Source organism: Stenella coeruleoalba, assembly GCF_951394435.1.
Source record: "Stenella coeruleoalba genome assembly, chromosome: 10".
Taxonomy (NCBI): Eukaryota; Metazoa; Chordata; class Mammalia; order Artiodactyla; family Delphinidae; genus Stenella; species Stenella coeruleoalba.
The window spans coordinates 20,899,503-20,911,100 of record NC_137156.1 but is presented as its reverse complement, the minus strand read 5'-3'; the positions used below and the strand labels follow the sequence as shown (position 1 = coordinate 20,911,100).

At 42.3% G+C, this 11,598-nt stretch overlaps 2 protein-coding genes across 2 annotated transcripts; both read right to left on the bottom strand.

Annotated features, from left to right (window-relative positions):
• Positions 1 to 159: 159 nt before the first annotated feature.
• LOC307193071 (histone H2B type 1-M) lies at positions 160 to 9,501 on the bottom strand. Its single transcript, XM_079934567.1, has 2 exons — positions 9,084 to 9,501; positions 160 to 964 (listed from the first exon to the last, which is right to left on the bottom strand). The coding sequence occupies exon 1, from the start codon at positions 9,471 to 9,473 to the stop codon at positions 9,093 to 9,095; it is 381 nt and encodes a 126-aa protein (XP_079790693.1). The 5' UTR covers positions 9,474 to 9,501; the 3' UTR covers positions 160 to 964; positions 9,084 to 9,092.
• Positions 9,502 to 10,559: 1,058 nt separating this feature from the next.
• H1-4 (H1.4 linker histone, cluster member) lies at positions 10,560 to 11,331 on the bottom strand. The gene has a single exon (XM_079932733.1). The coding sequence runs from the start codon at positions 11,279 to 11,281 to the stop codon at positions 10,622 to 10,624; it is 660 nt and encodes a 219-aa protein (XP_079788859.1). The 5' UTR covers positions 11,282 to 11,331; the 3' UTR covers positions 10,560 to 10,621.
• Between the last annotated feature and the right edge of the window lie 267 nt (positions 11,332 to 11,598).

Below are 11,598 nucleotides of genomic sequence, written 5' to 3'. Positions count from 1 at the left end.
TTTTTCAGTTTTGTGCGGCTATTTGGTAGTATCATTTCAGGGACATCCCAAGTCGTAATTTAAAGCACAGTTCTCTAGGTGTGATCCCCGACCAGCAGCATCAGCACCACCTTGATAATTTAGAAATGCAAATTACTGGATCCTACTCCAGGTCTAGTGAAACAGAAACTGTGAGGTGGGGCCCAGCAATCTGTTTTTAAAAATCCCTCAAGGGAATTCCCTGGCAGTCCAATGGTTAGAGCTTCGAGCTTTCACTGCCGAGGGCCGCATTCAGTCCCTGATTGGGGAACTAAGATCCCGCAAGCCGCGAGGCGCGGCCAAAAAAAAAAGAAAAAAAATCCTTCAGGTGAGAAGTAATGTGTTCCCCTTAATTCAGATGTTGAAGGTGACCTCTTAAATGTCAGCTTAGCTAAACTAAGTTTTTACCTTCGAGATTGTTAACAAAGCCAAAACAGTTCTTAGATCTTACCCACTCAGAACTTAATGCCAGAAAATAAACTGAAATATAAATAAATTGTCTTTCCAGAAAGGGAAGGTCTTAGGAGAAGAATTTGAATCAACAATGAAAGCGGAATTTCAATTATCCATAGAGTTTATTAAATATAGCGTCTCATTTACAAATGTTTTGCTATCCTTTCAGACTTCCCCCAGCAAAGGTAGTCCACGGTAAATAATGAGTTCCCAGTAATTACGCCTGTAACAGAAGTAAATTCTGTTTTTATTATGTAAATAAAAATAAAATGAAAAAGCTAAAACACCTTGTTTAGGTTCTTCCACTCGGGTAGTGATCTCCTTTTGATAAGTCAGTGTGCAGCAAATCAGGATGGGTAGGATTTTGGTGGGACATACACACTAATCTATCATCTCAGGCAGGTCAGACATCATACTTCATAACTTCTACGGCCAGATTCTCATTTTCAGTTACTGTTTGCATTCATTTCTTCTCTGCACTCATGTCTCTCCCCTGATTGAAGAAATAAGAAAGGTTTATATATTAGGTGCCATTTTGCCATCAACATTAATATCTGCTATACAAAGAAGAGGGTTCTGTTTACATACACTTGTATAATGTGCTATGAGGAATCTCTGCTCCAGTGTTACCTACACTTTAGTCATTATTAGCATTAACAGGTAATGACTCAAACCATACTCAGTCAAGAGATATTTCTCAATAATGTAATCTTTGTTTCAAGTCTCCCAACTACCCTTACTGGGGTGGAATTCAAATAGTTCAAAAGCTTATATTCTCTCCCTTTAGTTTTTGACCTGAAGAGAATTAGTCACTCTGATTTTCATTTTAATTCAGAGATTAAGGAAAATATAACAATTGCTAACAACTGCTAAGTGCTTACGAAATGACTATAACTGTTTTAAGAGCTTTACACAAATTATCTCAATCCTTAATATAACTCTAAGAAGTAATGCGTTATTATTATTCTCCTTGTATAGATGAAGAAAGTGAGACCCAGAAGAGTCACTCATTCAATTGAACCATTTCAACAACCAGATCTGGCCTCTATTCCTGTTGTTGCAGACGTATGTGTATTTTAATTAATTAATTAATTATGTCGTGCTGCAAATGGTTACTGACAGCCTACTGTGTCTGAAACAGTCAAGGCATTAGGGAGTCAGTAGCAAAAAAGACTAACCCTGCTCCAATGAGCTTACAATCTTGAGAATGGGGAGGGGAAACAAATAATAAACAAACTTATGTCAATAAGTACTAAGTATAACAAAGAAGAATGAATGGAGGAAAGTAAAAAATGGGATAGGGAGGTATCATTTTACATCTGCTGGTCAGAGAAAGTGTCCCAGATATGATACCATTTTAATTAATCCACTCAACCTAAAACCCAAGAAATGTGGAGAATATTTCAGTTATGTAACAGGTATTATACCCAGCTGAAATACCAAACACATGACTAAGCCTGTCCACCCACTGCCTCTCTCCTATCACAGTCTTTTATAGGCTTCTCTTTGGTCGCTAGGCCCTTTCCCTCCCTTTTGTAGTAGTTTGCTTCTTCCATTCTTTTTCTGACTCCTCATTTTCTCTCACCTTTCTCTTTTCCCCATGCTCCTCCTCCTTCTTTCCTAAAAAAAATAGCTATAATTTGGCTGTGATATTGTTTTGTATTTATGAAATACAGCTTAACATTCACTGTTAAAACTTTTAAACAAAACTCTAAAGCATAACTCCTTTAGTTTTCTACAATTCCTGTTCCCTGTGCATGATGGCAAATTTCATGGTTTATGAAAGGAAGAGCCACTCAAATGCTGCTTTTCATGTAAAGGAGCCTTTTCTTCTATTTAGCACTAAATGCCCATGCCACCAACATGAAACTTTCCCCAAACTTTTCCCAAAGTTGAACTCTACCTCTCCTAAGTCTTCTTTTCCTGCAGCTAGGGTTTGGAGGGAAGTTGGGAGTATGAATCGAGAAGACTGCTGAAGTTGTTCATCTGAATAAAGTACAAAAATTAGTCTTCCAAAAGAAATCTCCTTATAATTTCTGGGTTCACAGTTGATCTAAGTATGCAGAAATATGTGACAGGAGAATCATAAAAAGCAAATAGTTGTAGAACTCAAGTTACAGTCGATAGATATCTAATTCAAAATTGTAAAAATATAGTTTTTCTTATGACTTTGTTCAGAATTAACCTTATCCAAGGGGGTATGGCCTTTGCCCTTTGATGGAATGTGATCTGTAGGCCCTTGGAATGTCCTGCATGATAAGAATTATCTTTGTTTACCAGGAGGCATTGAGCTACACTGGATAGTGTAATAGGATCATTTATGTTGGGTGCTTTGGGCCATGCCATATCTGTACTAGATCCAGAGGAACTGGATACTAAAGATCCAGTCTGGACACCAAGGCTTGGGTGAGCTTCCCTAGTTGGCCATACATATTGTGTTGTCACACATTGTTGCAGGAAGGTGTTAACACTCCATGACTCCACTGGGAAAGGGTTACCGGAAGCTCTGAGTTTGGAACCGTCCTAGATTCTGCTCCATGTGTCTCCTCCCTTTGCTGATTTTGCTTTGTGTTCTTTTGCTATAATAAACCCTAACCTTGAGTATAATCGCTTTTAGTGAATTCTGTGGGTCCTTCTAATCAATTATCTAATCTGAGAGTAGTTTTGGAGAGACCTCTGAACCCTGAAGTTGGTGTCAGATGTGTGAGTGCAGCCTTATGGACTGTTCTTAGCTCTGCGCTATGTCAAAATGGTATTATTATTATTTTTATATGCAGTTTTTATGTTTTTAATATTTATTTGGTTATACCAGGTCTTAGTTGCGGCAGGTGGGCTTCTTAGTTGTGACTTGCTGGCTCCTTAGTTGCGGCATGCATGTGGGACCTAGTTCCCTGACCAGAGATCGAACCCAGTCCCCCTGCATTGGAAGCGTGGAGTCTTATCCACTGCGCCACCAGGGAAGCCCCACAATGGTATTAATATTACTATATTTTTTTATCACTCAAATATTGGGATGATTTTTTTTGCCTTAATTTAATGAATTTGGTAGTTCCCACATGAGCCTAAGTCTATTCACCTAACTGCAGACTTCCAAAGAGTGATAAACACTTGTTTGGGCCTTAGTGAAAGACAAAGGGAAATGAAAGCAGTTAACTGTAAGCTTCCTTGACGATCTTACAAAACTGAGGGCTCCTGGAAGTCAAGGACAACCTTATTTCTCTTTGTATCTCCAGTGCCCATGCCAGTGACTAGCCCAGACACATTCAATGACTATCTCTTAAATAAATTGATTTATAAATAAATATGCTAACTACTGCATGGCACAATTTGCTAGGACATTTTGACACACATCAAGAGTCTCCTTATAGGGCTTCCCTGGTGGTGCAGTGGTTGACTGTCCGCCTGCCGATGCAGGGGACGCGGGTTCGTGCCCCGGTCCGGGAGGATCCCACATGACGCGGAGTGGCTAGGTCCGTGAGCCATGGCCGCTGGGCCTACGCGTCCGGAGCCTGTGCTCCGCAACTGGAGAGGCCGCAACGGTGAGAGGCCCGTGTACCACACACACACAAAAAAAGAATCTCCTTATAAACCTTCATAACTGAATTCTTCACTTTAGTTTCTTCTTTTATGGAGTTTCTGCTAACTCTTAATCTGTTACCTTACACTTGAAACATTGTATTTTTTTACTCATCATCAATCTTCACTCCTATATTTTAAATAAGTTTTTATGTTACCTTTAATTTCTTGTCAATTTTAAATTTCATTACCATTTTCTTTATTATTATTTTCTCCTATTTTCTTTTTTATTTTAATTTATTTATTTTTGGCTGTGTTGGGTCTTCCTTGCCGTGCACGGGCTTCTCATTGCGGTGGCTTCTCCCACTGCGGAGCACCAGCTCTAAGCGAGCGGGCTTCAGCAGTTGTGGCTTGCGGGCTGTAGAGCACAGACTCAGCAGTTGTGGCGCATGGGCCTAGTTGCTCCTTGGCATGTGGGATCTTCCCGGACCAGGGCTCGAACCCGTGTCCCCTGAACCAGCAGGCAGACTCCCAACCATTGCACCACCAGGGAAGCTCTATTTTCTCCTATTTTCATATACCACAGTATTTTCTGAAATTTTAATTTTTTACTATATTTATTTTCTTCTTTAATTTGTTTTCTTTTTCAAAAAGACCAAACGTATTAGTTTGTTGGACATTCCAAAACAATCGTGCACCAGAGATTTGCTTTCCTGATTGCAGTTTAGGATTTCTCAGATGAATTAATTCAATTCATTCAATATTTTAAAAAGTACCTGCTGGGCTTCCCTGGTGGCGCAGTGGTTGAGAGACTGCCTGCCAATGCAAGGTACATGGGTTCGTGCCCCGGTCCGCGAGGATCCCACATGATGCGGAGCGGCTGGGCCCGTGAGCCATGGCCGCTGAGCCTGCGCGTCCGGAGCCTGTGCTCCGCAACGGGAGAGGCCACAACAGTGAGAGGCCCGCGTAACGCAAAAAAAAAAAAAAAACAAAAAAAACAAAAACCTGCCATGTGCTGAGATAATGTTTTATTTAACTGCAGAGGCCGCTATTTTGTCCTTTACAATCTCAGAGAAAAGTCCATCAGGACATCATGTGGGAGTTTTATTGACTTTGTCTCTGTGGATAGTGGTCTATTACAGTCTAGGTTGCTGGAATTCCTAAAAATCTACCAAGTATAAAGGTATTAAGTTCAGGTGATTTTACAACTTATTTCTATCTAATCTTTAAAGCACAAATACTTTTTACATTCAAGTATTTAAAGCATAAAAAGAATGACGTGGTGGTTTTAAAATATGTCCGCAAATTTTTAAAATATCCTTACCTCAAAAGTGGATTCTAATTCCCCTTCTGAATATATGCTAGGTTTAAGTGACTTGCTTCTAAAGAATAGAAAGTGGCAGAAGCGTCAGTGTATGATGTTCGAAACTAGGTCGCAGAAGGCATTCCTGGCACTCTCTTTCTCTATATAATTTCTCTTTCTGTGGGATAACAGCTAACATGTTTTGAAGCGTCATTTAGCCCTCTAGAGAGGTCCATGTGGCAAGGAGCTGAGTTCCTCCTGCCACCAGCCACCAGGAACTTGTCTGGCATCCAACATGGCATTCAAGCCATCTTGGAAGGGAATCCTCCAGCTACAGTCTGGAGCCTATGCTCCAGATGACTGCAGCCTATGCTTACATCTTGACTTCAACCTCCTGAGAGACCCTGAGTCATAACCACCCAGCTAAGTCACTTCTGGATTCCTGATCACAGAAACTGAATGAGATAATAAATGTCCATTGATTTAAGCTGCTCAGTTTGGGGATAATTTATTATAAAGCAGTAAATAATAAAGGAGAGCCCTACAGTGAAGTTTATGAAGCTACCATAACCTTAAGGACAAAATCTGATGAAGGTAAACCCAAAAGAGAAAATCATAGAATGATTTTATATATGAATAGTAGAGATTTTAAAAATTCACGTAAAATATTAAAATTTATCCAGCCATTATTTAAGATAATAATACAACATGACCAAATAAGATTTGTCCTAGGACTGGAAGCATGGATTAACATTAGAAAATCTACATGTACTTTACTGCAAAAGGTTAAAGGAGTAAAAGGACATTATTTCATCAGATGACAAAACTTCATAAATCATTCCTAATAAAAACTCTTAAAAAAGAATTAAAAGGAAACTACATTAGCACAATAAAGACTACTCTCTCACACACACACGTGCTCACACACACAGGTATTATTATAAATAACGAACTACCAAAGCTATTTCCATGAAAAGGAGAAAAAAGATGGTGACATCTAATAGCATGTCTAATATGAAATAGTTTGTGATTTTAGTTAACACAATAACAAGATAAAAGATTAAGAGAAATTGTTATTGGAAAGAATATCAAAGATTTTTTATTTGCTAACGACAGTATTATATGCAATGAAAATCAAGATAGCCCATTAAATATGGATTAGCATTGACAGAATTTTTAGCTAGATACAAAATGCATATAAATAATCACTCACTCAAGTCCTCTCCCCCCACGAATTTCAAACAGTGCTTTGGTCTGATGCCACGTGTCCACACAGATTAGAAGGCACAACCCTATGAAAATCAGCATTATATTTGTTGTAAGAATGTATATGGCTTAGTCTAGTGTCACACAGTAACCCTTTCTGTTGTATCATTTTTCACTACATTTATTTTTCATTGTATGAGTAATCCATCAATTCTAAAAAACTGTCAGCCATGATCATTTGAATCTCACATCTGCATCATTTTCTGCGTGTCCTGCTACTATGATTAGATGCATGCCAGACAATTTTACTAGTAATTCCAGATCTCTTAAACTCACTTTTACATTCGTCTCTTTTCATTTTGGATAATTCCTTGTGTTCTGGTTATATAATTCATGAAAATTCTTCAGCTGGGTCCAATTGGCTATTAAAATCATCCAGTAAGCTTTTAATTTCAGTTCTGTTATAATTTTATATGTATATATATAACTTGTTATATATATAATTTTATATGTATTATATAAATTTATGTTTATATTATATTTATATATTATATATAATTATATATATAATTAATTATAGAATAGTAACATTTGTTTCTATAGAAAACAAATAGAAATTCTAGAAATAAATGTATATATATTTCTAGAATTTCTATTTGTTTTTTTCAAATCTATGTGATCATTCTTTGTATTCTCTTAATCCCGCACATATATATTTTTTTAAGATATTAAAGTTAGGCACTTGAAGTCTGTATCTGTTAATTTGTGCTTTTGCTTTCATTGTCTGTTGCTTTTGGTCATGGTGCCTTATTTCATGGTGTGTTTGGTTAATTTCGGTTGTGAAGCTGCTCATTCATTTTCTTGGATATTTATCTGTGAAGATTTATTGAGGCCTAAAGTGAAGCTTATGCTTCCAGAGAGGATTTGTATTTGCTTTTACCAGGTGCTCAGGGGCACCAGACCAGTTTGGGATATCCCTAAATTAAATTCTCAGCCTGGGTGTTTTGAATCCTTGTGGTATTAAAGCTGAAACAACTAAGTGTGAAGTCTGGCTTGTAGTCCGAATTCTCAGCAGTGGAATCTACTCAGCACCAACGTTCAGGGCAGACTGTTTGCCATCATCTATGGTGAGTGTGTTTGTGTGTTTATTTCTAGTTCATTTTGGTCTGGTGTCTCAGCTTCACTGGGAAAGAGTTCTTATCATGCTCCCCACCATGGCCAGGCGTCACATAACACCCTAAAAAACAAAGCGCAAGTTTGGGTGAAGTCGGCTGTGGTGCTTGGGGTTTCACGTGGGCCAAGCCCCTGGAACCGAGAGTTCCTTAGTTTTGTGGTGGCTCTTCCTTGCTTTTATAAATTAAAAAATATATTATTCTGGATTTTAATCGTTCATCCAAGTACCCAGCTTGCCATATTATGGAAAAATCTATCCCCATAATCCATGAATCCCTGTTTCTTTGGGAGATCGTGAGAACCCTACAGTTTCTAAATTCATTCCTCCCTCAGCCAACAATACCCTCCACCTAAATTTTCCATCTCAACCAGCACTTCATTCCCAGCCCAGCCTCATCTACCTGGCAATTTTCTTGGTGACCTCTGACCATTGATTCCTCTCCTCCCAGCCACTTCCTCCCAGCCCCTCTGGACCTCTTTTCAGAGATTTAGCTTCCCGACAGAATCTATTCCTCAGCAGTGAAAACCTTTACCCCTATCCTACCGGCCAGAAAAGGCTTTCCTTCTCCTTCTACTTCCTCTCCGTCCTTGACGCTCTGGGACATCCGGTAAAGCGGAGAGGGTGCTGAAAAGGGGGCCTCAGACCTCAATCAGGCGCCTTAACTGATTGAGTACTGTGCTTCCCTCTTGTGACCCAGAGGACTTTAAAGCTGAATGCTGCCCCCAAAGGACTATAAATTAAATATGACTTTCTGGGAAAGAAGATACAGTAGCTGACAGGGTTTGAAGGCTTCCCTTTCCCTTTCCTCGGTGCCTAGGCTCCTCCTCTCCCTCCCCCACCCGCTGCTCAGAGCTTCAAGCAGAAACTGCACCAATTACAAAGCAAGAAAACCAGAAAAACCTGTGTAACATTTCAGTGAAAACTCCCATTTCCTTCAGCATTTTTTACAGAAATACATGTCTATATGTTTTTTTTTTTTAAAAAAAGGAAAGAAATGGAAAAGCTCCGAGCAGAATGAAGTCAGAGCATGCGCCTTCGTGCTCTGGGTAAGGGGTCATCGCCAAATTCCGGATCAACCTTAGGATCAACTTGGAGACCTACACACGAAGAGGAAAGCTGCACACTTGAAATGGCATTTTCAGTGCAAATTGGTATCTGGTTATGTGGTATCATGGCTCTATGGAAGTGTACTTGCCCATTATGAGCGCGCAATTAACAGCACATATTGTTATTTTCTAAGTTCCTCATAAGTATTTTCTACGCGGCTGTATTAGTTAAAGAACAGTAGTGAAGCTTTAAATTTGGCAGGAGACATCCAGAAATAGCCTTTGGAATGAAAGGATTACAACTCATCTGCTGAAAGCATGCGTGGCTCTTAAAAGAGCCTTTGGGGTTAGGTGTAAAGACGCTTACTTGGCAAGTTTACTTGGAGCTGGTGTACTTGGTGACAGCCTTGGTGCCCTCAGACACGGCGTGCTTGGCCAGCTCCCCGGGCAGCAGCAGGCGCACGGCCGTCTGGATCTCTCTGGAAGTGATGGTCGAGCGCTTATTATAATGCGCCAGGCGCGAAGCCTCGCCCGCAATGCGCTCGAAGATGTCGTTGACGAACGAGTTCATGATGCCCATAGCCTTGGACGATATGCCGGTGTCCGGGTGGACCTGCTTCAGCACCTTGTACACGTACACGGAGTAACTCTCCTTGCGACTGCGCTTGCGCTTCTTGCCATCCTTCTTCTGCGCCTTGGTCACCGCCTTCTTGGAGCCCTTCTTCGGGGCCGGAGCGGACTTGGTGGGTTCAGGCATTGTAGCGTTAAAAATTCGAACACTAACGCTAACACCTGGGAAAAGAGTCGCCCCCGCTGAGGCCACATTTACTTATAGATGCGGTATTCAAATTAGGTTAGTAAGATTTCGCTCATGATTGGATTAATTTTATTGTGGCGTCACAAACAGGAATGTAAATGATACTAGCAGGTCTACCTTTTCATTGGCTGTTTAGTTAGTGTGCTTTGACCCAATCAGACGGGTCTAGACTAGACTACCCATAGCTAGTACAAATAGCCTTTTGAAGCACCTGCACTGTGTATTTCACAGCAAGCAGATGAAAGGAAATGACAACACGCTAGCTTTAAGTTAGTAACTGAAAGCAACTTCTCTGTTCCTTTGGATAACTTCGTGCATTGGTTCGGGCCCCGCAACTAGTCACCGTGTTAATGTCCAGCTGGAGCTGGTGGACAAGCTCGTAAACGCATTACCCCGCGCCCTGGGCAGCTAACCAATAAGTAGCCACTACCTGCACGTAACGTGCTGGGCTGGGTCACCCTCTTAAAAGTTCACAATTCTTAACCTCTTCGTCCTCTATCAGAAGTCCTGATAATTTTTGTTACTTATTAACCATGATGCTTAAAATACTTGGGAGTATTTTTCCCGCAAACTTGCCAGTTTTGCCTGTCGGCATGCCCTTCTTAAGCAAAGAAAATGCAAGTGGCTCATTAAATGATAAACCATCTTTCGTGCAATGGGGTAAACATTTAAATTTCACTTTAGTGGTCTCCAGACACCTACAGAACGTAGTGCCTGATACAGTGGGGGGAGACTTCCTGCACCTGAGTTTGTGCTCTCCCTTACCGCGCCCTTTGGGGCGAAGTGGGGACTTTCAACCAGCGGTCTCCACTCTCCGCACACTGGAGCCTAAAACAAGCTTACGCTCAGGCCTGTTCCCTGGTCAGTCTAACCGCACTCTTACCAGTTTCCTAAAGGGACTGTCACATTGTAACAGCCGAGGCCATCACGACCCACCCCAGGGAGGGCCGCCCCTCACTTACAGCCTTTCACTCCTAACCACGCCCCCTTAAAACGTGCCAACAGCTCTTTTCCTGATATCTTTGGGTGGCTCTGAAAAGAGCCTTTGGGTTGTGTCGAGCTTCTAAGCCTTAGGCCAAAGCAACTTCCTATTTCTTCTTGGCTGCCGCCTTCTTTGGCTTGGCTGCCTTAGGTTTGGCGGTCTTTGGTTTAGCCGCCTTGGGCTTCACCGCCTTAGCTTTCGCTGGGCTCTTGGGCGCCTTCTTCGGCTTGGCTGCTTTCGCTTTTTTCGGACTCTTTGCTTTTTTGGCTCCTGCAGCCGCGGCAGGCTTCTTCGCCTTCTTTGGGGTCTTCTTGGCGCTCTTCTTGGGGGTGGCTGCCCCCGTCGCCTTCTTGGGCTTCTTAGCCCCTCCTGCGGGCTTCTTGGGCTTGGCCGCGCCCGCCTTCTTGGCTTTGGGCTTAGCCTCCCCGGTAGCCGCCTTCCTGTTCAGCTTGAAAGAACCCGAGGCGCCGGTGCCCTTGGTCTGTACTAGAGTGCCCTTGCTCACCAAGCTCTTGAGACCCAGCTTGATCCGACTGTTATTCTTCTCTACATCGTAGCCCGCGGCCGCCAGCGCCTTCTTGAGCGCAGCCAGAGACACGCCGCTGCGCTCCTTGGAGGCGGCGACAGCCTTGGTGATGAGCTCGGACACCGGGGGCCCAGACGCTTTGCGCTTTGCGGCACCTGCAGCCTTACGGGCCTTCTTTTTCACCGGCGTCTTCTCGGCAGGGGCCGGTGCAGCAGGCGCGGCGGGCGCAGTCTCGGACATGTTGAAGGCGATTGTTGGGAAACCAATTCGAGCCGGAAGCAGAGGCACTGGCCGGGACTCGGGCCGCGCCGCTGCGCCCGCCCGTTTATATAGGGCGGAGCTGCGCCGTGATTGGTGCGCTGTCCAGCCCGCCTCGCTGGCAGCCTCAGAGTGTCCTCTCGGATCCCGAGTTGTGTTTGTTACACCTCAAAAAATGCCAAAAATATCAAAATTCTCTGCACTGAATTGCCCGATTTTTCCCAGAAAATGATCCCCGAAGTCTCAGGCTTCACTCAGGTCTCAAATTATGAGGAAAGCACAAAACCTTATGCCAAAAC

Bases quoted from the DNA above. Each gene is read 5' to 3' on its own strand.
- H1-4 (XM_079932733.1), bottom strand. From the start codon at position 11,281: ATGTCCGAGACTGCGCCCGCCGCGCCTGCTGCACCGGCCCCTGCCGAG.
- LOC307193071 (XM_079934567.1), bottom strand. From the start codon at position 9,473: ATGCCTGAACCCACCAAGTCCGCTCCGGCCCCGAAGAAGGGCTCCAAG.